Source organism: Euleptes europaea, chromosome 10 (genome assembly GCF_029931775.1).
Source record: "Euleptes europaea isolate rEulEur1 chromosome 10, rEulEur1.hap1, whole genome shotgun sequence".
In the NCBI taxonomy this organism is placed as follows: Eukaryota; Metazoa; Chordata; class Lepidosauria; order Squamata; family Sphaerodactylidae; genus Euleptes; species Euleptes europaea.
Genome location: NC_079321.1, coordinates 68,955,524 through 68,982,403, shown reverse-complemented (window position 1 = coordinate 68,982,403; position 26,880 = coordinate 68,955,524). Strand labels below are relative to the sequence as shown.

At 41.2% G+C, this 26,880-nt stretch overlaps 2 protein-coding genes across 2 annotated transcripts in view; one reads left to right on the top strand and one right to left on the bottom strand.

Annotated features, from left to right (window-relative positions):
* The window catches only part of NT5DC1 (5'-nucleotidase domain containing 1), a 125,402-nt gene that overhangs the window by 96,154 nt on the left and 2,368 nt on the right, over positions 1-26,880 (bottom strand). Inside the window, exons 4-7 of the mRNA XM_056856213.1 lie at positions 26,294-26,365; positions 24,709-24,815; positions 22,519-22,598; positions 18,623-18,704 (exon numbers count right to left, since the gene is read on the bottom strand). Coding sequence (XP_056712191.1) covers positions 18,623-18,704; positions 22,519-22,598; positions 24,709-24,815; positions 26,294-26,365 — 341 coding nt within the window. The remainder of the gene's footprint in view (positions 1-18,622; positions 18,705-22,518; positions 22,599-24,708; positions 24,816-26,293; positions 26,366-26,880) is intronic.
* Positions 1,526-14,475, top strand: COL10A1 (collagen type X alpha 1 chain). The gene is made up of 3 exons (XM_056856678.1): positions 1,526-1,598; positions 2,141-2,294; positions 12,615-14,475. The coding sequence occupies exons 1-3, from the start codon at positions 1,593-1,595 to the stop codon at positions 14,468-14,470; spliced, it is 2,016 nt and encodes a 671-aa protein (XP_056712656.1). The 5' UTR covers positions 1,526-1,592; the 3' UTR covers positions 14,471-14,475.

The following is a 26,880-nucleotide window of genomic DNA, read 5'->3' as shown; positions in this document are numbered from 1 at the left end:
GAAAAACCAATGTATTTCAAACCCATGTATAAAGATTGGATCATCCATGCAGAAAACTGCATATATTCTGAAATAAGGAAATTCAAAACATATGTTATTATTTTATTTATTTAAAGCAGTTATGCAGTGTTTCTAGCCCATTATGGCCCTCAGGGTGGCAAACACTTAAAATACATGTATGAAAAAGCCTAGATGGGTGAGAACTTAAGGAAGGTCTCAGGCTCTCGCCCATTTAGCCTCAATTGAAGGGATAGCCAAAACAGTGCCCCTGAAGATGACCCAGCATTGTTGCACAGGTTTATGTGGGAGTAGGAGGCCCTTAAGATATGTGGTCCCAAGCCATATGGAGCTTTAAAGGTCAATACCGGCACCCTGAATTGGGCCTGGAAGCAAAGTGGAAGCCGGTGTAGGTGGAATAAAACCGGAGTGATATGGCCCCTTCTACCTACTCCCATTAAGAGTCAGATCACAGCATTCTGTACTAATTGCAGTTTCTGAACACTCTTCAAAAACAGACCCATGTAAAACCCACTGCAGTAATCTAATCTAGATATGACCAGAGCTTTCATCACAGCAGCAAGGTCTTTTTTGCCCAGGAAAGCCACAGCTGTCTCACCAGCTGAAACTGGTGAAAGATGCTCCTGGATACTGCCATCACCTGCTTATCCGACAGGAGGCCTGGGTCCAGCAGTATCCTCAAGTTAAGAAGCTGCTACTCTAGGGGGGAATGTAAACCCATCCAGACCAGGAGACACCTTCACAGGGCAGTAGCGCTTCCATCTTGTTGGGATTAAGCTGTAGTTTATTAGCCCTCCTCCATTCCAAAACTGCCTCCAGGCACCATTTCATGGTTTCCACAGCCTCCCTGTGATCCACAGGAAGTGTGAGACCAAGCTGAGTATCTTCCATACACTAGTGACAACCCAGGCCAAAATTTCAATACAAAGGATCAGATCGGATCTTTTTACCCAACTTCAGTCCTCACTGCAGTTCCCTGTCCTGTATGGCCTTTGTTCACGTGAGTCCCATAGTTCCCAGAGTAGCCTTTCTTGGTGGTGAAAAGGGATCCTTCTTCCTTCTTTTGCCAGCGGTAATATCTGAAATCCTTAACACTAGAGAAGATTTCTCACCACTGACTTCAATAACATTCCTTGTCAGAACAACCAAAGAGAAGATACCTAGCCCTAGCACAGATTACTCATTTCTTTGAAAAATGCAATCAAAACACAACTTACCATTTTCTATTTCCTAAAGTGTAAGCATGTTCTGTTCATAGGTAAAGCTGCCTTCAATTCTAGTACAATGAAAGCAAATTCAGGAAGTGGGAATGACTTCTAAAATGATAATAATAATTAAAAAAAACAACCAAACCTGGCATAACATTCCTACCCTAGAAAACTTTCCAACATAATTACTACTTCTCTGGTTTGAAGGTGGGGCTACAACACAGTGCAACTGCATGTCAGAAGGAACAAACAGTATAAATAACTCAGAATGATGCTTGAAATAACAACTTCTCTGCACACCTGTGGCAGAAGGACATATGAGCCAAGACTGAAGTCTGCTCTACTACACACTTGTAATCCTACAACATGCCGGTATGCTGCAATTCCATCTGGCTTGGCTTCCAAGTACATTTAAGTGGGACAGAGGTTTTCAGGAGCTCATTAATGACTCTTGAGGATATTCTGGTTACAGTTACTTGCAGAAAGCTTTCTTGTTGCATAGACATGGGTTTCTAATGGCTACTGCTTCTGAAAAAGGAGGACGTGAGATCTTTAGGAAAAAATTAAGAGCTGCTGGGAACATAAGAGTGCAGCTCCCAGGAATTAGTGATTCTCCTTTTTATTTCTGAAAACATTTGCAGACTTTTGCCACATGCTGCTTGCAGTGAATGCTGATCATGCAACAAAATGAGAACAGATTCTAATGCCTACAATGGTTTGTGCTCTAAAACTTTCTAAAAGGATATTTTAAAACATGTACGTAACTAAATCCACTAAATTTGAAAGAGGGCTTTGAAACAAAGGACTGTGGATGAAATTCATATGTTTTTGTTACAGCCTTTTGAGGGGAGAAAAACCTGCAAACTGACCGTCTGTAATTAAAAAAATAATAATAATTTTTTCCTTCAATACAGAGTGGACTTAGGATCATGAAGTTACATATATCCATTCTGCTGATGCTGCTTTCCATGAACATTGTCCGCGGTGGCGAGGGCTATTATCCTGAACGATACCAGAAACAATCCAGCGTGAAGGGACCTTTCTTACCTTTCATTACAAAAAGCCATGGTAAGTTATAATTTCTTTTTAAACATGGTAAACTGATAGTTAGTTTTGTATGTTAATTATGACACCATGTAAGCCAGAGATGCCAGTTACTGCGTAACTGTTGCTTGGAAATTCTAAAGGATCAGTGTTGTGAACAGATATTTACTAAAATTATCACTTCAGAGCTAATAGTCTTCAGAAGAACAATAGCAGAGGCATGGCACAAGCAAACCTAGTTTATGAAGTAACTAAGAGCTGCTGTATACATGAGGGTTGTAGTTTAGGAAAAGTGGGTGCATTAGATGCTTGAATTTTAAGCATGTTAAGAATCACCCAGCACCCAGAAAACTGGAATGGCTAGGATTCGGGAGACCTGGGTTCACGTCCCTGCTAGCCCTAAAACTTAATATGTGACCGTGGGCCAACCATGCTCTCTCAGCCTAAGCTTTCTTCACAGAGTTGTGAGGATAAACTGGAAGCAACAAGAAGGACGTACACTTCTCTGAGCTCCTTGCAAGAAGGGCGAGGTAGAAATGCACTAAATAAATAAAACTCTCAGATTTGATAGCTTTCCATGAAAAATGACATTTTTAACATGAGGAAACTCTTAAGTCTCCCACTTGCCAGCTGAAGTGGCTCACCTCACGAAGGACATACCACATGGTTTTGCTAATCCTTCAGATCAGCTATGAAGAAACCAGCTAATACTGACACAATTAAAATCATTGTCAGACAACCACACAACCCATTTACTCAAGAGAATCTCACTAGATTGAAGTATAGCTACTCTAGACTATATGCTACATACTTATTGTATGTATTTAAAAGATTGTAAGCTGTTTTTCTGAGGCAAAGTACAACAAACATATCGAAACAAAAGGTTATTTTTAACAAAAAGAACAAATAAAAGTAATTGTAAAAGTTCTGCCAGTATAAATAGCCTGTTAGAAACAACCAGCATATTTGTGAATGTCCATTTGTCCATCTTGCCAGTATGATAGCTCAACTGCAATACAGAAATTTATAATGGTAATTAAAAGTGCTGTGGAACCAGTGGAGCAACAAGAGGGTAAAGGAGGTCAGAATAAATAAACTTTTAAAAATTAATTGTGCAGTCTTTTATACATTAAGCCCCGTGGTGCAGAGTGGTAAGCTGCAGTACTGCAGTCCAAGCTCTGCTCACAACTTGAGTTCGATCCCGACAGAAGTCGGTTTCAGGTAGCCGGCTCAAGGTTGACTCAGCCTTCCATCCTTCTGAGGTTGGTAAAATGAGGACCCAGCTTGCTGGGGGTAAAGGGAAGATGACTGGGGAAGGCACTGGCAAACCACCCCGTAAACAAAGTCTGCCTAGTAGACGTCGGGATGTGACGTCACCCCATGGGTCAATAATGACCCGGTGCTTGCACAGGGGGACTATCTTTTCTTTTGTAAAAAAGATACACTACAGATACTTGGGACAAACAATAATTCAGAGTAATGAAAAGTATTCACTGTTTTGGATAATGTTACCATGAAAATAAAATGAAGTAAGCAGGTAATCACACATATAAATATTCATTTATCCACCAATTTTTACTCTTCCTTTCCCTCCAAGGAACTCAAGGCAGTGTACATGGTTCCCTCTCCCTCTCCCCTTGATGAGGTAGGTTAGGCTGTAGAGAAAATGACTGCCCCAAGGTCACCCAGTGAGTTCTACACCCAAGTGGGGATCTGAACCTGTCTCCCTTGAGTTTTGCACCGCAGTGGGGTTATGGACTGCTAGAAAGATTTTTCAGTGCTTTACCACAAGTACAATTCCCAGGATTCTCTAAGGGAGCCCTATGGATTAAACTGGTATAAACCAATGTGTATCTGTATGGACCCTAGAAGGGAAGAGAGACTTGTTAATTTGCCTCAAATAAGACACTGGCTGGAATGGATGATATAATTTAAAGTGGAGTGAGAATACACATAACAAGATGCTAAAACTGCATACAAGAACAATAAGATATGCTATCATAGGCCTTAAAAGTGAGATGTTTGTTTTCAAACTCTCATGTGGCAATTGAAATTCAACCAACTTTCCCCCTTAAACTACTGTGACATTATTGGAGGAAAATGCATGGTCATAAATGTGTGGTGAAGTTAGTACTTTGAATTCACATCACATTCGTTGGGAAACAGACGTCAGAAACGTGTAAGTACACTGAAGGCTTAGAGGATATAACTCTGCTTAGGGTGGCACTGTTAGGCCTGACACTCAAGTTATCATGGTGGCATGAGAGATGCTGCTTCTTCCTGGGGTGATGTGAGGGTCAATATACCTCCACTCTTTAGCTTATCCTCAAGACAGCTCTCAGAAAAATGGATTCATACTGCTATGGGAGGAGCCTCAATGGTGCTTCTTGGGGTTCCTGCAGTGCCAGAACATGGCAGCACTAGGACAGCTCCAATGTACTGAACCAATGTAAGAACTCAGCCTAAGTGTGTGAGTCAGTGATTATGAGTGGTAAGCTGCAGTACTGCAGTCCAAGCTCTGCTCAAGACCTGAGTTCGATCCCAACGGAAGTTGCTTTCAGGTAGCCGGCTCAAGGTTGACTCAGCCTTCCATCCTTCCAAGGTCGGTCAAATGAGGACCCAGCTCGCTGGGGGTAAAGGGGAGATGACTGGGGAAGGCAACTGCAAACCACCCCGCCAACAAAGTCTGCCTAGGAAGCGTCGGGATGTGACGTCACCCCATGGGTCAGGAATGACCCGGTGCTTGCACAGGGGACCTTTACCTTCACTTTTTAATAAGCACGCGTAGCATCAGGACAAGGCTTAACTTTCTTAAAGTGCTGCTGCCATTTAACATATATGACATTTCTGATCCATGGCACAAAATGTGAATATACGTGATGCTAAAAGACTCCATTTAATTATACATCTCATCAGTGCACATGTATTTACCCATGTGGAAGGAAAACCAAAATAGTTTCATTGACTAAAAAAAATTAACTAGTTTCTTATTATTATCATTAGGTCAAAATTTCCCTCACAAATGGCTCTACTGTGACTCTCAACAGTTTATAGCCATTTACAACCTAAAGATGTAGCATTTCACTATTTGAGGACTTGTTAACACAGCTGATAGTCAGAACCTATTCTGATTTGGGATATTTACAGTCATTGCAGTTCTTTTAAAAAGCTGATCTTTACACAGCGGAGAAAACAATCTTCCTTTCATTCTAATCATAACCTATCAAACTTTGAAAAAACGTTAAACCACCAACCTCTTATCTGAGCTCTTGGCTGGAAAGAGCTCAGGAGGAACGCAAGTGGCCACACTGACGTCCAAGCCACTTGCATCGCTGGTGGAGGCAGGGACACCAGCATTGGGGCGCACACACCGGCCTCCCTGCACTGGAGCAACAGCGCAGCCCTGGGACGCCGGCTTGGCCTCCCCCTTTTGGGCCAGGAACACCCCCCCTCCAAAACAGTGTTGCTGCACAAGGTTTTAGCTGGCGCAGCCTCACTGTTTTCAATAGGGCAAAATGCCCCATTTTCAGGGGGAAAGAAATTTAAAGGCTTTTTTAAGCCTTTCGGCGGCTGGAGAACAGTTTTGGAGGCACTGTGGCGGTACCTCGGCTATGCCGTACCCGGCCACCGAAAAGCTCAGGAATGGGCTGCCCCTATGTAAAGCAAATAATTCTGAAGTTGAAATTATCTGAAGAGCTCTGAGTACAAATTCTGACCGGTGAGACTCCAAAGACTTGGATGGCCCTTAAGGGTCTTTGTTTCCCCCCCCCCCTTTCCAGTAGTCAGTTACACTCAAAATTAGCCAGGCTCCAACTTCTGAGAATCTGGAAGGCATGTTTTGGCCAGTCAAGGAAAGTCTGAAGCTGGCCGTGTTCATGTCAACCGCTGCCTTCAGTTCGTATGGAAATGGGCAGCATAAAAATAAGTCAACAGAATGAATGAATGAATGAATGAATGAATGAATGAATGAATGAATGAATGAATGAATGAATGAATGAATGAATGAATGAAGGATGCCGCTGGCCTATGGCAGTTTTATTCCTTCCGTTGTTCAGCAAAGTTCTCAACTAGCAGAGAAAATGAACGGACTGAAATCAACCCGTTAACAAACGGGGCCTCCTCCGCTCTCTGTGTATCTTCCAGGGAAATACCTGCAAGCTTCTCTCAGCTACTGGCTGCCCAGAGAGCTCCCGCAGAATTTGCAACAGTCAGAGAGCCTGGCTACTTTTCATGGGGCAAATGTAACATGGAGCCAGGCTTCAAAAATGCCTTTCATTTAGTGAATGCTGTCACTGTAGAGGCAGAAAGAAAAAACAGCACACCGAGATTTAAATCAAACAAGTACGCTAGTCAATAAAGCTCTTTATCAGTTACTGCCATGGCAAACGTGTAAACATGCTTGTGAGACTAACCTTTCAGAGACACAACTAGGCATAAACAAGTTCGATTTCTTGAAGTGTTCGGAGTCTTTTCTTGACTGTCTTTTGACTACAAGGTTGCTCTACAATGCTACCTGTTGTATGTGCAGAGGGAAGCAGCAGATAAATATCCACCCCCACCCCCCAGCAACCTATGTTTCCCTGGAGAAAACTTTCCGCAGGCTTTATGGCTTCCAATACATCATTTTCAAAACAGCAGCCTTGGAGCGCTCTGTTGCTCAGCTGCGCACTTCTGCAGTCAATCTGATCAATTTCTCCGCGTATCTGACCAGTTGCATCCACTGTTACTTCTTCTGGAGTGTTCATTAATGCTTGGCCGAGTCAATACATTTTATGTTTGCTTGCATCTGCTGCTCATATGCCTGAAAGGGGTGTGCATGTGGGAGAGGGGGCGGGTATAGCTTGTTTGACGGGACAATGAAAATAAATCAAGTACCTCTGCTGTGAAACAGGCCTCAGCAAGGATTTCAATCTACCCTGAACAAAGTTTTTTTAAAAAAAACTGAGCCAGTGTAGCTCAGTGTTTAAGAATGCGGGATGTGAGCAGCACGTATGCCCCTGGCTGGAAATAATTCACAGTGGGTCGCCGTGTTAGTCTGTCTGCAGTAGTAGAAAAGGGCAAGAGTCCAGAAGCACCTTAAAGACTAACAAAGATATTTTCTGGTAGGGTATGAGCTTACCCCACCAGAAGCTTACCCTACCATAAGCTCATACCCTACCAGAAAATATTTTTGTTAGTCTTTAAGGTGCTACTGGACTCTTGCCCTTTTCTACTCCTGGCTGGAAAGTTCACTTCTATCATGACCTCATTAGATGCTATCGGTTAACCAAAGTTCCCCCAGCTTCAGTCTGCATCAAGAATGCAACAATATCCCTGACTTGCCTGACAGGGCTTTTGTATTAATTAGTGAGATAACATCTGATAAGTACTTTGAACTTGTTACTTTGGACTTTATTTGTCTTATTACGAATTGGACACTTGAAATGCCCTATAGAAATGCTTATTGTCATTCCATAAATGCACAACAGCGTCCCCAAGTAAAACAATATATGGCTTAAGTGGATAATTCCACTTACCACCTCAGACCAATCTGCGGATGGTCATTTTCAAGATAACTACAATCCTGGGAATGCTTTTGCATGTTTGAAAGTACAGCGAAGGAAAGGTATTGGGTTGGATCCAGCAGAGGATTTTGATGGATGGAAGGGGTGCAATTTTGACCCATTCCTCACTCCCTTGGCATTTTGCAGGGCATTTTGGGCTGTGCTGGGAGGGTGAAAGCTGTCTTGCTTCACTGACAGAAATCTCTTCTATCATTGGAAATTTCCAGTGGATCCAAGCCATTCATTTCTCACACTGGCTGCAGGCTAAAGCTTTTTAACAGTCATGTTCTATGTTGCACTTGGCAGACACAGATGTCGATCTGCTCGACCCCAGATTAACCTGAGGATTCAAAACTTCACAAACCTTACTGAGTTCACAGATCTGCAAGGGAGCCAGATGTATGCAAAACAGCTTCTCATAAGCCGTTTGCCGAGCAGGAAGACATAGGAGTGACTGTGTTTGCTTTAGTTCATGGGAAGAAACTTTAACTCATTAAAGGCCCATCTGAAGGTGCATCTGCATTCCTAAAGCAAAATCAGCAAGCACAAAAACAGTCCTATTTGTCTTTCCCAACTTAAGTATTGGAAAGCTTTTTCATATGCATCTCCTTAAGCATGTTGCTGTGTTATTTATATATGTCACCATGATGCAGCATGCATCTCATGTTACAAGGAGGAAGCTTCGGAGGTTTGGGAAGGGAAAGGAAATCCCACAATCCCCAAAGTGAAAGGGATAACTATTAGGATTCAGTTCTTTGCCAAATGATTCTTAATTATCATGCTTCACATATAGTTGAATGGCTCCACCTGCTGGTTTGTACAACACAATGCAACAATTTAGTGATAAATAAGGCTCCAGTTCTGCAACTACCCAAGACTAGTCCTGCAGAACTAGTTTTTCCTTCCTTGTTTCCCCAAAAGTAAAATAATTTTTTGGGATGTGGTCAAGTACACCACAGCAAAAATTAAGAACAGTGTTTAGCTCAGAGAAGGGGATATAATAATATTACAAATATTTTAATCTACAATTACAAGTAGCTTTTTGTACTTTAATTATGGATTTTTAAAAGTTAAATCTTAGCTTTCTAAATTCATACTATCATCTTTGCATATAATTTGTTCCTTAAAGCATTCACACTCAATCTAGATTTCAGATTTTGTGTTTTCATGAGGAAAACATGTACCCAGCTTCCTGTTGTCAAAATATAGTCTGTAAACTAACCTTCAGAAGCTACGTGTTTCTTTTTCATTTTGTAAATTTGAGCCTACAAACATTTTAAAAATCACTTTCATACACACACACATTATTTATTTACTTAGCCATCAAGTCACATCTGATTTACGGAAAAGCCCTGGTAGGGTTCTCAATGCAAGAAACGTTCAGAGGTGGTTTGCCCTTGCCTGCCTCCATGTCACAACCCTGGTATTCCTTGGTGGTCTCCCATCCAAATACTTGCCAGGGTTGACCCTGCTTAGCTTCTGAGATCTGACGAGATCAGGCTAGCCTGGGGTATCCAGGTCAGGGAAGGAGAGAAATATATATATATATATTAAAAAATAAATAAAAACAGCCACACATTTATAAACACATGGGAAGAACAAACCTTATTAGTATATAAAATTCCTATATGTAAAATGATTTTAATAAAAATGTTACATCTTTTTCTTACTATTTCTTTTTAACCCATGAATACATAAAGCTGCTTTATACTGAATCAGATCATGAGTCCCTCGAAGTCAGTACTGTGAGCAGCAGCAGCTCCCCAGGATCTCAGGCAAAGGTTTTTCACATTACCTACAACTTGATCTTTAAAAACTGGAAATGGCAAGGATTGAACTTGAGACATTTGGCATGTCAAGCAGATACTCAGCCTGAGCTACGGCTCCTCCACAGCTGAATTCTTATTCATTTAACCTGAATAAATTAGTTTTTTAGCTCTGTATCCTGACTGATGCATTCCATCAACAGTGCACCTTTCTGCCTATTCTGTGAACGGTTTTTAATCAATTTCAGAATATATTCAAAGCGAGGCACAAGCAATGTATGTGACATCAAGGAGATTGTGCCACCTGCTTTCTTTTAAGTCACTGAAGTTCAAAAGAACCCCAAGAATTTCCTGAAGTTTTTATTCCTAGAAAATATTTTTGCCCTTTGTACAAATTTGTGCTCAATTGTCCTGAGTGGAGAGAAATTTCCCTAGCAGTTATGATGCCAATATAGATTATACCATACTGACAGAAGATATATATCATTTAATTCAGTCCAAAGTTGTGAATACATCCTTTGGAATGTTGTTTCCTATGAGAAAATATGGGCAAACTCCTCCCATCACAACTTCTCTCTTTATTATGGGCAAATCTTCCAAAGCTTTTATAGGCCATGAAAATTATAAACAGGTCTATAGATCTCTGCCAACAGCAAATATTTAAACCACAACTTCATGTACACTAAAGCCAACAGGATGCTTCAGTTTGCTTTCATGCTGTATTAATTAAGTCCACATTGTCTAGTTGTTTAATGCTTACCCACTTACCCTGCTTGCTTTTATTTCCTAAGGTAAAAAAATGGAATGTTTAATTCATTCCAAACTGACTTCTCATAAAATTTAAACATTCTACTTCATTATTATAAGATAGCTCTTAGGAAATTTGCTATGATCCTTAAGTACTAAGTCAGGGCAAATCTCAAGAGCTAGGTGGAGTGAAAATCGGAGGGAGGAACATAAACAATTTGAGATGCCAATGATATCACATTACTGGCAGAAAATAGTGAAGACTTGAAACAACTATTAGTGAAAATTAAAGTAGAAAGTGCCAAAGTAGGACTACAGCTGAACATCAAGAATACAAAAGTAATGACTACTGGGGAATTACTCAACTTTAAGGTTGGCAATGTGGAAATTGAAATTTTCTGTTCCTTGGCTCCACCATCAACCAAAAGGGAGACTGTGGACAAGAAATAAGAAAGAGATTGAGACTGTGCAGGGCAGCCATGAGGGAGCTAGAAAAGATTCTGAAGTGTAAGGATGTGTCACTGGCCACCAAGATCAAGTTAATTCATGCCATCGTATTCCCTATTACTATGTATGGGTGTGAAAGTTGGACAATGAAGAAAGCAGAAATGAAGAAAGTAGATTCCTTTTAAACGTGGTGTTGGAAGAAAGTTTTAGGGATACCATGGATCGCCCAAAAGACAAATAAGTGGGTTCTAGATCAAATCAAGCCTTAACTCTCAATAGAAGCTAAAATGACTAAACTGAGGCTATTATACTTTGGTCACATTATGAAAAGATACGACTCACTTAAAAAGACAATAATGCTAGAAAAAGTCAAAGGCAGCAGGAAAAGAGGAAGACCCAATATGAGATGGATTGACTCTACAAAGGAAGCCATGGCCCTCAGTTTGCAAGATCTGAGCAAGGCTGTCAATGATAGGACATTTTGGAGGACACTGATTTGTAGGGTCACCATGAGTCGGAAGCAACTTGATGGTACCTAACACACACAGGTCACCATGGAGCAAAAAATAGGAAGATATTAAACTATGATTAGAGGTTAGCTTTTTGCGGTGATCAATAATGCGGTGATCAATACTAACCAGGGTTGGTATTATATACTATAACACTTTTCTCTCAGCTTTAATGCAATTACAAGAAAAAGTGAAGATTATGATTAGGTTTTGTCATACAAAATGTTGTCATTAAAATATGACCTTGAAGGCCTAAAAAATGAACCTGGTTCCTACATTTTTGGGCTGGCTCCTACAACCCAAGAAAAATTGTACAAAATATACATGCACATTCAACAACAAACTACAACTAAGCTAAAGTAAAAGTTATGAACATATTCTGCCACTTCAAACAGCGCCTCCCAATGTGATCATTTCTACAAAAGGACTTTGAAAGGTGTCTTTTTTTTTATGCATTTGCCCTCAGTTTGTATTGGCTTTATTTGCTCCAAGCAACATAACCAAATCTGATTGGTTAGGTAGTATTGTCCTTAAATAGTACATTCAGGTTTTTTTAAAAATGCCTTTACTTTAAACTGGCTCAGATTGACCTTGGTTTCATTGCCACACAGGCAAATCTTATTCACTAGGTAATAACATCATCCCACTCATCACCCAGGTGACTGTTCCCAGGAAGAAAAAGACCCAGTAATTAGCTTTACAAATGGCACTGGAGCAGTAAAGGAAACAATTATGGCAAACTGGATTGAAAGAAAGTGGTCAACTATGCGATTTTGGCTCAGTACCTGTTATTCTAGCAGCATGAGGCTCCTATCAGCACTGTTGGGTATGGTGAAATGCCTGGTACGAAGAGCTTTTGCTGCAGCTTCCTCCCGGTCCAGTATTAGCCTAGATTCCCAATAGTTGATGTCATCATAAGTAAGAGATGCATCATGGGCTCCTCCTTGATGGTCCAGAGCTTCCCATACCAGAAAATGCATGAACGAGCAGTTTTGGGGATTGGGGGCTTTCAGAAAACACCCCCCTTCCTAAAGCACGAAACAATAAAAGATGCAGGAAGCAGCAAGACTGATTCAGGAAACAAGCCCTGCATCTGTTTTTCAAAAATGTTGCCATTCTATACAATTGGGCTGTCGATTTTACTGTTATTTATGCATTCCATTTATATGCTGTCCTCCTTCAAAAGAACTCAGAGGGAGATGAATGGTTTTCTCCTTTTCATTATCACTACAATCCTGCAATCCTAGGCTGAAAAACGGAAATTTGTAAAATGCTGACTGCCACTCAACTTGCAATTCCTGAACCATACTAATTATTTTAATTTTGTTTTAGTTTTACAGGCTCGGGGAGAGCAAGGCCCGCCTGGCCCACCAGGCCCAAGAGGGCAACCAGGCCCTACGGGGAGTCCAGGGAAACCAGGGTATGGCAGCCAAGGACCTCCAGGACCAGAAGGTCCTCCAGGGCCACCAGGAAATTCTGCTGTTGGAAAGCCAGGCCTGCCAGGTTTGCCAGGAAGACAAGGCAACAGAGGATTACCAGGTGAAAAAGGAGACATGGGACCAGCTGGTCTCCCAGGGCAAAGAGGGTTTCCAGGAGCTGCTGGAATTCCTGGTCCAGCAGGGGTTTCTGTTGCTGGCAAACAAGGACTCCCAGGGTCACAAGGACCAAGAGGTATCCCTGGAGAAAAAGGTGAACCAGGTATACCTGGCATAAATGGACAGAAGGGAGAAAATGGATATGGAATTCCTGGCCGCCCAGGAGAAAGAGGGCTGCCAGGGCCACAGGGGTCTCCAGGACCACCTGGACATGCAGGGGTAGGGAGGCCCGGAGAAAGGGGATATCCAGGACAGCCAGGTATTAAAGGTGACCGCGGTTTACCAGGCACACCAGGACCAGCTGGCAACTCAGGTCCCCAAGGCCCTTCTGGGCCACCCGGAGAGCCAGGAATAGGAAAACCTGGTCCTACTGGACCACCAGGATTACCAGGAATTCCGGGAGCAAAAGGACTTCCAGGCCCTTCAGGCTTCACTGGACCTTCTGGTCTTCCAGGATTTGGAAAACCTGGGCTACCAGGGATGAAGGGACAAAGAGGTCCCGAAGGTCTAAATGGCGTTCCAGGAGCAAAAGGAGAACAAGGCCCAGTTGGTGCTCCAGGGGAACCAGGGCCCGTTGGACCACCTGGGCCAATGGGCCCCCAAGGGCTGAGAGGTGCAGCTGGTGAAAATGGCTTTCCTGGGGCTAAAGGCGAAAGAGGCCCTGCAGGACCAGCAGGTTTCCCAGGAATTAAAGGGGAGAGAGGTTTACCTGGACTGGAGGGGAAATCAGGATATCCAGGAGAGCCAGGACTTCCTGGCCCAAAAGGACATCCAGGTTTGCCAGGCCCTAAAGGGGATACGGGCCATGCTGGGTCTCCTGGCCTACCTGGCCCAATGGGTTCACCAGGACCTAAGGGAACAGCAGGATTTAATGGTGTGCAAGGCCCAAAAGGCCCACCTGGAATACCTGGTACAAGAGGTCCAGTTGGCCCACCAGGTATCCCAGGATACCCTGGCAGTAAAGGGGAACAGGGGACACCAGGATTACCTGGTCCAGCTGGTATTGCAACAAAGGGCTTAGACGGACCTACAGGGACTCCTGGACTGCCAGGTCCAAAAGGCAACAATGGAGAGCCCGGATTGCCAGGCCCTCCAGGTCCACCTGGCCCTCCTGGACCAGCAATATTCCCAGAAGGTCAAGCACTAGCAGGTGTGCCTGTTATCAAAGCTGGCGCAAGCCAAGGTTTAACTGGAATGCCGGTTTCAGCTTTCACTGCCATTCTTTCCAAAGCATATCCTACATCAGCAGTCCCTATCAGATTTGATAAAATTTTGTACAACAGACAACAGCACTATGACCCCAGGACAGGGATCTTCACATGCAGGATACCAGGACTGTACTACTTTGCTTACCATGTGCACGTGAAAGGAACACATGTTTGGGTTGGCCTGTACAAAAATGGTTCACCCATCATGTACACCTTTGATGAGTATAAGAAAGGGTACCTTGATCAGGCTTCTGGTAGTGCTGTTGTTGATCTCATGGAAAATGATCAAGTCTGGCTGCAACTGCCCAATAATGAATCAAATGGCTTGTACTCCTCAGAGTATGTCCATTCTTCCTTCTCAGGCTTCTTGTTTGCTCCAATTTAACACTAACTCTCAAAAACAGATTCGTCACTCTTAGTATGTGTATTTTTATTTCTATGTGTCCAGCAGAGACTAGCTAAAGAAAGCCGACAGACAAAATTAAATTTCTATTGCAAATGCTGCAGGATGTGCAGTTTTAAATGAAGTTTTAATAGGTTATATAATTCTTCACAAAATATTATCATATGTTAGTGCTACACACAGAAATGTATTTAATTAAGAAGTTAATGCACGTGCCCAACACTGAGATATGGTAATTATAAGAGATTAGGGTTTAGGAAAGACCAGATAATGTTTCCCTTATGTAAGCATCATAATTCACAGATGTGTTTATTACATGCTCCTTTCTTCACAAAGAAGTAATTCAAAATTCCTTAGGTCTAATGCTTCCAGTTTTAAACAACATACTCCTAATTAATCCAATAACAACACTGTATCTTTCCAAACTTACAGTACCATGTCAAGGAGACTTACACTTCTAGGCCCATTGACTGCTTAGGATTGCACTGCTAATAGTTTTAGGACTGTCGTCTAACACAGGTCGCTTGTTTTTGTTTCCAAGGTAGATTAAACATTATTTTCATAATTTAAAGAGGCTAAAATTAATTTCAAGATAGCAAACCAATCCTAACTACCTAAGTTATTTCTTTAGAAATTAACGTAGGTAACTTTCGTAGAAGAGTATTTATGGCTGAATTGTAAGTGACAAGTAGTTATCCCATGAAAAATGACATTTTTTCATGGGATAACTACAATGATCATTTACTGATCTCATTGTGAAACTGCTATAATTAACCAATAGGAATAATTATATTTCCATACCAAGTAATGAGCTAATAAAGCTTTAACATTTATATCATAAAATCAAATGTGTGGTGCTACAGGTTAACTGGAATGTTCTGAAGAAAATTAGCTTAGCTTTTGTCAACAGCCGACTTCTCCATTAAAAGTATCCCTAGTACTTTAAAAAGACACTTCTAGCTTATACATTAGAACAAAACTGCTAACCACATAATTTCTTGGAAACTAGTTAATCTTCTGTCATAAACAATACCTTTATTAAGAAGCTGAACAAGAAAATATGAGGAATCTTCTTTTGGTCTTAATTTTACTGACCAAACTGGCAATATAATCCTAAACATTTGTAGTGAATTATTTGCTTTTAACACCAGCATGTTATCAATTTTGTGGCACTACACTGGCTTGACGGTCTGCAAATCCCATCACGAGCACTTGCAAAGGTCACCTTAAAGATCAACTTGCTGGCCCCAATGCAACTCTCACGCACGCAACAGTTATTGTTCCTGGTGGGAATGTCAATTCCTATCTAAATCACAAGGTATACCCAGCAGGTTCAGTGGGACTCAGATGAGTATCAACTGGAGGACACATTGAGATATGCTACATCAAACCAACTGCACACGCAGAAGCTTGTATCTCTATTGGCAGATAATACTGGCCAAAATTACATTCACCTAATCTATAAAGGCATATGATATATTAAATGTTTAAGGGACATAATTTTCAGTCTCATATTAATACAGTTGTTCAAAAATGCTTTATTTTATACATCATCTTGAACAGAGAGCTGGCATACGGAGGTTTAAGATGCATCCACTAAATAACCTTGACATATTTTGTATTATTTAAGTTCACTAGATTTATCTTATGGTGCTTTTACAATTGTTCACTTATTGTACCAAGAACAGACAGGTTGTAAGTGGGAAAGAAGCCCACTGATATTTTAACTCCCATGAGCTGTATTTTTTTGTGATGTCAAAATTGTAAATTGTCTTTGTTATATTCATTTGAAACAAGCTTTTTACACTTTGTTCTAAACACTTCTAGCTGTGTTTTCCAAATAAAAAGTGGAACCTCTCTTTCAGTTGGTCTGCTGTTATTTAGCTCTTTGCAAAATTATTTCTTGGACTTTTTTGGGATTTTTTTCTTAGCTAAGTTATTGCAATTTCCCCATAGGACTAAATGGATAAAGTCTAGTTACACAGCTTAAGAAAGGATTTCACTTCAGAATTTGCTCTGTTAGAAGAATGACCAGCAGTGTCCTTGAGCAGTTCATTACAAGACTACATTAAAAGGAAAAAAATATCCAGCTTTTTCTGAAAGAAATCAGTATTGCAAGGGAGATCTTAAAATCAAATGGTGCCTCTTCCTCAGCTCCTCTTGAACAAACTCTTTAACCCCATCCACTGGATCCAGCCAGCTGCAAAGCAAGACATACCTCTGCATGCACAAAGCTGTATGCAGTTCTGCTTGGCAGTATAGATCTGCAATGTGTGAAGCATCAGTAACAAACTCTTAAAAAGAGCCCAGTCTGGGGGTGTCCCTTTGTCTGTCTTAACTCAACAGTTTTGGATTCCATGCGGATTGGCATCTCTATGATAAATTGTCCAGCCACTTCCAGCTATATTATATACAAGCTCTTATCACATGGCATGGTGTAAGCATGTAGCGACTAAGCCCTCCTCCCCTCCAAAGGTACATGCTATCAGCACCAAGTGCCGGGATGGCATTTATGGCAACAACTGCACACACATTTCAATTTGCAAGATCTGAGCAAGGCTGTCAAAGATAGGACATTTTGGAGGACTTTCATTCATAGGGTCGCCATGAGTCGGAAGCGACTTGACGGCACTTCACACACACACACACACACACACACATATTTAGGTCCCTTTCATATGGGCTCTTTAATCTGTTTTGGCTTCTGAAGGCAAACAGATTTTTTTAAGGTTTCACACAAGCAACAACATGAAAAAAACATCACAACAAAACAGGTTTTGGAAAACCCAGATTAAATCTTATTAACTGCATGAGGGCAGTGTTTTATCCTTAAGGTTTGTGAAATCTTAAACAAATGTTTGACTTTAGAAGCAAAAATGGATTAAAGAACCTGTAGGATAGGATCCATAGACCAACCTTTGACAGATCTCATGCAAGAACTGTAAAAAATAAAAGAAAGAAAGAAAAAAACAGACACCATGATTCTACCCCTGAAGTGTGTGCTGCTTGGTGAGTTCTAGATGTCTACCTGAATAGTGGTGCAGCCAGCCTAGCTCTGTTTGATTAGATTGCAACTAGACATGTGGAAGTCAACATCAGATTCTCAGCTATGTGTTTGCCTCTAATGTGCAAAGTGGGAATTCAAGGTGGGAGGTTGAGGGAAAAGCACACAGAAGGGGTGCTTAGTTCTTCACACACTCAGCACTTTTTAAATAGAATTGCCTGGAGCAAAAATGTTATGTCCCTTTAATAGAGGTTTAATGGGATTGGTTCTTGTAGGGTATTCGGGCTGTGTGACCGTGGTCTTGGCATTTTCTTTCCTGATGTTTCGCCAGCAGCTGTCTCTCAGTGTCCTTCAGTGTTACTCCTCTGAAGATGCCTGCCACAGCTGCTGGAGAAACGTCAGGAAAGAAAATACCAAGACCACAGTCACACAGCCCGAATAACCTACAAGAACCAATGAACTCTGACTGTGAAAGCCTTCGACAATGTTTAATGGGATGTTATTTACCTCCATCCCATTAAGAATTTTAGCTGCCCATATCCCTGTTAAAAGGACATTTTTCTCCAGGTATATTGGCAACGGTAAACCCTACCCCCTTAACCAATTTTCTCCCAAGATTGTGTTTCTTGGTCAAGTGAAGAAAAATGGCTGGTAGGAGGGGGGTGAAATGAAAAACCGCAGGCAATAAAAGGGTTAAGAAGGCCCTTTTGTCTGCTGCTTCTCTCTTGCTAATATGCCTGTTCCCTTATCATGTCTGAGATGAATAATGAGATTGGGAATCCTGGGTTTGCTGCTGAATGCCTGGCTCTGTCCTGAAACCCTCGGTTTCCAGAAATAACTACATCCTTATCTCTGGGTTTGGAGAAAGAATAAATCAATGAGATGTTAATCACTATAGAAGCAGCCATTAATATAAATACAGAAAAATCATACAACATTTACAGTTTGTTCAAGGTCTTTGGCTTTGAACTTGCCTGCCAACTTGCAAACTGCCTCAAACAACCAATTGCTATGTAATATCTGCTTGGTTGGGGTAGATGCAAAAAGACCAGCTTTAACTATAGATCAGTGTCCCCCGGTACTTTACACTTTAATCAGACACCATTATAAAACAGACTGAATTCACTCACCTTTAAAAGCTGACGTTTTATAGTTATGCTGAATGGCAGCGACCATATCTTTCCAAAAGTTGAATTTCTGGCTAGCGCTGTTCTATAAACATAAAGAGAGCCCCCATGAAGAACAAGTCCTATGCAGGCTAGTAATCATGATCAGCAGAGAAGAGGGAACAGATAGGGATTCGGAAATAAGTTCAGGTATTAAATCATATGACCTGACCTGGATGGCCCAGGCTAGCCTGATCTTGTCAGATCTCAGAAGCTAAGCAGGGTCAGCCCTGGTTAGTATTTGGATAGGAGTCCACCAAGGAAGTCCAGGGTTGCTGTGCAGAGGAAGGCATTGGCAAACCACCCCTGTTCATCTCTTGCTCAGACCCATGGACCACCAGGATGGCCAGGGCCCCTGAGTTCTGCCCTCCAACTCCCTCTCTATGCAGTCCAGCTATTAACTGGCATTGAAAGGCAATGGCTCAGATCCAGTGAAAAATCTCCACTGGCTGAAGGATCTCCTTCAGCGGAGAAGGACCCCACCGCCTTGCGAACACAGAAATGATCAGCAGGATCCAACACTCTCTCTTGTCTTATCAGTTAGCAGTCTCTCATAATGCCTCTATAATTCAGAGGAAGATGAAAAAATATATAACTGAATCTGAGATACTGGAATATTCTGATCATTTCCTGTATCACTGATAGTATGGCTGTTTGAACAAAACCCAATTGAATCTTTTACCACAAAATCTGCAACTAAATTGGCAGACTGATTCTATTTGCTATTACAAAGCAGATTAATCACAGGCATCTGTGAAGCATGAAAGTGATTCAATTTCTGATCCTCATTTAAATAAATCTAACTGCTTGCAGTAGAATTGTTCCATTGATTCTTCCCTTGTGCTAGTCCTAAACAGGATTAAAAAGTAGCTACTAAACAGAAATGCTTTATGAAGTTGTCCAATACTATCATAATTGGCCTATCAAGCTCAGTATTGTCTGCTCTGACTGACAGGGGGCTTTCCAGGGTTTCAGGAAGAGAAGGGGTTTTCTTCAACACCTCCTACGTACATACATGCTGGCAAGCCACAACCAACTTATGGTGACCCCAGCAAGGGGCTTCAAGGCAAATGAGAAGCAGAGGTAGTTTGCCATTGCCTTTGCTTGCAGAGTTTTCCTTGGTGGTCTAACATCCAAGTGCCAACCCTGCTTAGCTTCCGAGATTTGATGAGATCTGTTCATACCATGATACCTTCCTTTCCCCCAACACCTCCTACTTGAGATCATTTGAACTGCAAATGCCAGAGATTGAACCTAGGACATTTTACGTACACTGAGCTCCTAGTAAGCTACTGCTTTTCTCTTCCTTTCCAGAAGTGGCAACATTTTCATGTTGACCCACAGTTATATAAACCCTATTATAAACGCAGAGGCAGATTCACAAAGTCTGGAACTTCAAGTCAAAAAGCTTTTCCATCCTTATTTGTCAAAGGACCAGGAAACAGACCTAATCATATTACATTACCACCCATCACTGCACATCCAAGACAGCCACAGAACGTTTGTCCCATTTTCCAGACTGACATTTTCTATCCCAGTGTTGAAATATTATTTATTGATTTATTTAATCTATTTATACCCCCAACTTCCTCCTGAGCTTGCCCGTGAATCCCAAGAAACAAAAGGAAAGCAACCATGATGTATATTCCAGTTTTTAAAGTAGGGTATCCTAGTGCTCCCCTCTCTCTTAGGTCTTAAACACATGAGGTTTGTAAATGAAAATATCACAGAAGCAGCGTTTTAGGTGGATTTAGAGGGAAAAGGGGAGGAACAGTTTGTCAGTTCATAAAATTGCCCACCTAGCAATAGTGTACATGTAGCTGGATGGATGATTTTGTATGCAACACAACATGCGGTCCAGGCAATGTGGACACAGACCTGCATGCATAGACACCAGATTCCCATTATCTTTGTAACTCAAAAGGCCCAACACCTATTTTGAAATACTGTACAGATGGCAGAGCAGCAGGTCAGCACATAAACCTCATGGTACTTCATGAGAGATGCTGTAGAAACATACATTATAACCTCAGATACTATAGTTAACTATTTGACCTATTTATTTAAGAATTTATTTGTTTAACAATACTCTAATTACAGATAGCAATGTTTATGAAAGAATTACAGAGCAGTAATTACCCTATTAACACATCCTATTATGTTCTTAGTAAGGTAAAAACATTTTACTATTCCGTTTATTAAAAAAATTAATCACTCATGGAATAAATTTACTTTAAAATATATTTTTATTAGGAATAGATGCTAATCCACTGATGAAGTAATCCAATGAAACAACTGCAACCCTTGTAATCTCACTACCTGAAGTTGACTTTACCTGATGATTTCACTACCTTTAGTAGACAGCAGACACCGATTTCAACCTTATAATAGATTATTGTATGAGCCCCGTGGCGCACAGTGGTAAGCTGCAGTACTGCAGTCAAAAACTCTGCTCATGACCTGAGTTCGATCCCGACGGAAGTTGGTTTCAGGTAGCCGGATCAAGGTTGACTCAGCCTTCCATCCTTCCGAGGTCGGTAAAATGAGTACCCAGCTTGCTTGGGGTAAAGGGAAGATGACTGGGGAAGGCACTGGCAAACCACCCCATAAACAAAGCCTGCCTAGTAAACCTTGGGATGTGACGTCACCCCATGGGTCAGGAATGACCCGGTGCTTGCACAGGGGACCTTTACCTTTACTTAATAGATTATTAAGAATAATAGTCTTTAAGCTGAATAGGAAAATATAGCATTTTGTCCCTTCTGAACTCTACCTGATGAATTAACTACCTGATTTTAGCAAATAAGATTTCAGACTGATTAGAAATTTCAAGCTGATAAGAAAATGTATTATTTTGAATTTGTATACTATTAGGCTTTACTTTGTATCTTAAATTTTCTTTTGTATAACGAACAAAAAGATGTATGGTAGATTTAAAGAAATATATACATTGTATCTATATTAACAAACTGTGTTAAACATTGGAAACCTTTACACTGTTGAAATCAACCGTTATTTTTTGAACAGTGGATACTAGTGGAAATTGTGTTATACACTGAAAATATGTATACTGTGTAAACCAACAGTTATTTATGTTTTATACAATATATATTTTATTATAGGTACTACTATTTTGTCATTTACTCTCGCCCATGAGAGAGAGGCTGGACCCTCTCACCACTCTCATCAACCTAATCCAGCCTAGTCTCTTACACAGAGTAGAGTTTCTTAATCAACAAAGCCGAAAGATTTATGTCTTGCGAGTCACACCAACTTCTTTCCTCTCCCAACTCCTCTGTTTCCTCCTCTCTTCTGTAATTTTCCTTTTATGTTTGTGCAAAATTATTTGCCCTTCCTAGCACCTGAAGAAGAGAGCTCTGACTCATGAAAGCTCATGCTGGAATAAGTCTTCAAGGTGCCACTGGACTTCTGTTTTATTTTGCCACAACAGAATAACATAACTATGCTGCTGGTATTATTTATGCAAAGACAAACCACAATCTGGTATTGTGTCTAAAATGGGTACCACTTAAAACACATATATTCTGTATTCTTATACCCAGAGCTCACAGAGTACAAATAGGCATAGATATATAAACTCCACCTAAGGTGCACAAATTGAAAAAAAGAAAAGTGCAAGCCCATTCCTATCAACTGAGAACACTGTTTGGGCATCTACTGAAGTCACACGAGCCCAGCACTTTCATTGCTATATAACCAGCTGGTATATAAAATTCAAGGCTTGGGGTGAAATTCATTTTGCAGCATAAATGTCAAGGAAACAATTACATAAGATATGAGCAGGGTGGGGGGGGGAGAGAATGTTTATTTTCATTGGCCTTGAAACCACCAACACTTACGTGGTTTAAACTATCCACAATCCGTGCACAAAGAAGAGCTCCTGGCAGGTCAAAGTAGTTATCGTAGACATAATACTTAGCTGCAAAGAAAAAAGAAAGAGCTGTAATGCCATACTGGGTGTTTTATTGGAAAACGTCCTGTAAGAAAATATGAATTTCAGAAGTTTTCGTTGCATCTTTGTTTTTTAGGAACAGGAAGGCAATTTGTAAGTCTTAAGACAGAGGTGTCAAACATAAGGCCTGTGGGCTGGATCCGGCCCCTTGAGAGCTCTTATCCGGCCTGCAAGCCAGCTAAGGCAGCCACACACCCCTCGATCTGGACTGGCGAGGCATGACCTGGCCCAACCAAGTAACAATTATGTCATATATGGCCCTCATAACAATTGAGTTCGACACCCCTGTCTTAAGAGTTATTTTGTAACTTGGGTCCTTGCTATAATTTCACTAATGACACAAGCTCTGGAAACATGAACCTGCTTTATACGAAGTCAGACCACTGGTCTATCAAGGTCAATATTGTGTATTCTAACTGGCAGTGGCTCTCTAGGGTTGACCACAGGGGTCCTTCACATCACATATTACCTGGAGATGCCAGGGATTGAACTGGAATAACCCGCATGCAACACAGAAACTCTATCTATCAGCCATGGTCTCATGTAAAATTGCCAACTTTTTTACCAGCCTTTGCTTCTCTGTGTGTTTTTTTTTAAACAGGAACTTGGTCTGTTGATTTTAGCAGTGTATAATGCTCATTGCTATGTTGTAAATGTTTCACCTATTGATTCAGAGAGAGAATGAGGAGCAATAAATAGTCACTAGATTGTCAAACATGTATTGGAGAGACTGCTTCACATCCTTGCTTAGTCATTAACTTCAGCAAGTAGCCTTAGGTCAATCACTTCCTCTCAGTTGTCTTAGGGCCTGCATATCTAAAGGACCACCTCTCCTGATATGCCCCACTGCAACAGTTGTACTCATCTCAGGTCATTTATGCACCGCCGCTTTAACCTCCTTTATTCCCCATTTCAGCCAGGATCAAAGTAACCCGGGTTGGGGGAAGCTGTGTGCATTGGCTGGAATGATCAGGGACGAAACTGTGTGCTAATGGAGGCATGAATACAGAAAAGCAGTCTTCCAAGTTCAAATCAAGTCCCACCCCTTTAAAGGCTGCTCTGTAATTGGCTGACTTGCAGTACGCACCCTGAGAGAAAATTTCCTTCCCCCCAGACCCAACTGCCACATAAAAAAGTATTTTAAGAACAAAAAACGGAGCAATCTGAAAGAAGGGGGGGGGGCAGAAATCCAAGCCTTGTTTTTAAAAAGCCTTTCTTGTGCTCAGAAAGAGCTCCGAGGTAGCAGGAAGCACTTGAATCCTTGCCTCTTTACACACTGCTTCGTGATTAGCTGTGAGAGAAGCCAATCTTTGTCTGTGCTTGCCCTGTTTGGCTATCTGCATGCTGCCTTGAAGAAGGGTTTGGAAAAGGGTGGGGTGAAGCTCAGCCCGAGAACAGAGCATGCATGCTCTGTGACTCCGGAATAAGCCAGGATGAATGGTTTAATTTGGGCCAGAAGAAGAATGGGAAAAGCCGGGTTCGTTTTGGGTTGAAACAGCGTTGAGATTCCAAGGAATGAGGTAACGTGCATACTGAAAAATTTGATCCTGGCTGAAACAGGGAATAAAGGAGGGTAAAGCATGAATGACCTCAGTCAAGTCTGTAGAAGATCCCACCCCTGCAAGAGGCAGCAGCCCGTACCAGAGTGTTGTCTGTTGTGGCTCCCCATTTGTGAAATGGCATCCCTGAGGTGGTCAGGAATGCCCCACTCACCTATCATTCTGCAGAATGTGTACAACAGAATTCAGGAGGGCTTTTATAAAGAATTGGGAATAGGGCTGTAGTAACATTGGAATTGTTCAGGAGGATTCTTATATAAAGAGATAGGAGCTGGTTTATGGCACTTTATTTTATGCATGTCTTGTTTTCACTGCATTGTTTCTAACTGCTGTAATCCAGTTTTGCATTTTTATGCCATGTCTTGTATTGTTTCTATTGCACTGCTTTCTATTGCACTTTGTAATCTGACTGTATTACAATATCTGTTGTTTGACTTATACTGTTTCTACTGCACTGCTAAATTTCATAATCTGCCTTGAGCCTCAGCAATAAATTGATTAATTAATAAATGAAATACCTGAACGAGAAACCATTCCATTCATGGTCTTAAAGTGTCTCCATTCTTTTCTTCCATATTTCTCTAGGATCTCCTCTGAGGTCATGTGTTTTGTACCATGGCTTGCCCTGTTTGACACATTTGCATGCCAGGAATGAAATACATTAATTTTATTCATGTTTACACATTTTAATTCACTGATTGTTCCAATCATTACAAAAGGGTAATTAATCCCAATAACATGCCATTTCTGAAAGCCCCAAATCAAAATCTGAGCCATGAACTTATAGTTCCATATTTCCTCAAATGCAGCTCACAAAGAACCTAATTTTGTTACTTCTATCTGACTTTATAACTTCTATAGTTTGTTCCGATCTGTCTGGCAAATCTTCTCAAAATCAATCATGACAAATAAAAGAGGGGAGTAGAAATGTTCAAAAGATATTTAATTAATATTGTTATTAATGTCATAAACAATAAGAGGCTGTTCAGTGAAATGCATATGGCTGATGAAGACCAGCAGTTGTGGGACTTTAAAAGTAACTCCTTATATTGTGTGGCAAGAACGATTGCTCCTGGCGTCCTAGTGTTACAAGCAGCATTTAGTTAATGACAAATGCATTTCATTAGTGTGAGGTTCTGTGGCCATGTAAACACACACACACACATCACTTATACTTTATTGGAGGGTTTTGCTAATGATAGAGTGTTCCTGTGAAGAAGGGTGCGCATTCCACTTGCACAAGAAGGGGCACACACACCCTCTTCTGACAGCAGAACGCCCTTTGCACTAAAGGGAGTTCCCAGTATTAGCAGAATGGAAATGTTGGATCCAGGTCAAACTTTCCAACCTGAATTGTTTGGAAAGCTACAGAATACAAATGCAACATCTAGATTAGCAGATGAAATTCCTGTTGTTGAATTATTATAACCAAGCCACATTAAGTAGTTAGTCTGGATGCACACATATTCAATAGTTAAAGCACAAATGCAGTAAACACCATTAAAGTTCTTTGAAAACAGAAAATTGTGAGCCCAATCAGCTAATTCACAAGCCATAATGATGAAGGTGTTAAATCTCTAAAGGGAGCCATCCTCCTTGGAATGAAGTCCTGTTTTTTTCACTCTGTCTTGTGTGTGTGTGGGTGTGTAAAGCGCCTTCAAGTTGCAGCTGACTTATGGCGACCCCTTTTGGGGTTTTCATGGCAAGAGGTGGTTTGCCAGTGCCTTCCTCTGCACAGCAACCCTGGACTTCCTTGGTGGTCTCCCATCCAAATACTAACCAGAGCTGACCCTGCTTAACTTCTGAGATCTGACGAGATCACTCTGTCTTGCTCCCAGGAAAATCTTTATTTACTATCAGCCAAGATTGACACACAGAGTCATCGGCATATACAATAAAATTTCAAAGCCACATTAGTCAGATGTAAATAGTACAGATATAAATAACAAAATGACTCAACCAGCTGCTTCCTTGCTATACATGTGGAAGAGCAAAATTTGGCCACCTTCAAAGGTGATCTTGTTAGAACAATCTGAAAGGAGGAGGGAAACCTCCCAGGGAAATCTTGTTAGAACTTCAGCCTTAATGTCCTATAAACATTACCTCAAAACAGTTCCATCTTGTGCAAGCTTAAGAAAGTTCCCATCTTCCATATCCAAGACGAGGCCTTTGCAGCTGAATGTATTTTGTTTCACCAATGGGAAAAAAGAAGATATATAAAATTAACACCCTTGCATTCACAAGTGATTATGAGGTATGGTATAGACCAGTGGTTCCCAAACTTTTCGGGCCACCCCCCCCCCTTGGTTCCACAAACTCAACCCCAGCGCCCTCTACCCTATCCTATAAAAAGCTTTATTCAAAATAGGGGTTTGCATGACGCTAAACAAGATAATAACAATAAAATTTCAAAACAGTAACATTTAATTGCATATCTGTTCAAAATCAGATTAAAAACTTTTTAATTGAAATTTATTCAACAAAACTGATGAACTTGATCCAGTGGTACCAGATCTTCAAAGTCTGGGGAAAAATTCTGATAGTTTCCACCAAATTTGCCAGCGTGGTGCCATAGCTTGATCTGTTGTAAATTAGTGAACAACACAGTTGGGGCCCACCTCTAGCACCACCCTGCTGCCCCGTCGCTTCTTAGTGCCCCCCTAGGTAATCCCACCGCCCCCCAGGGGGTG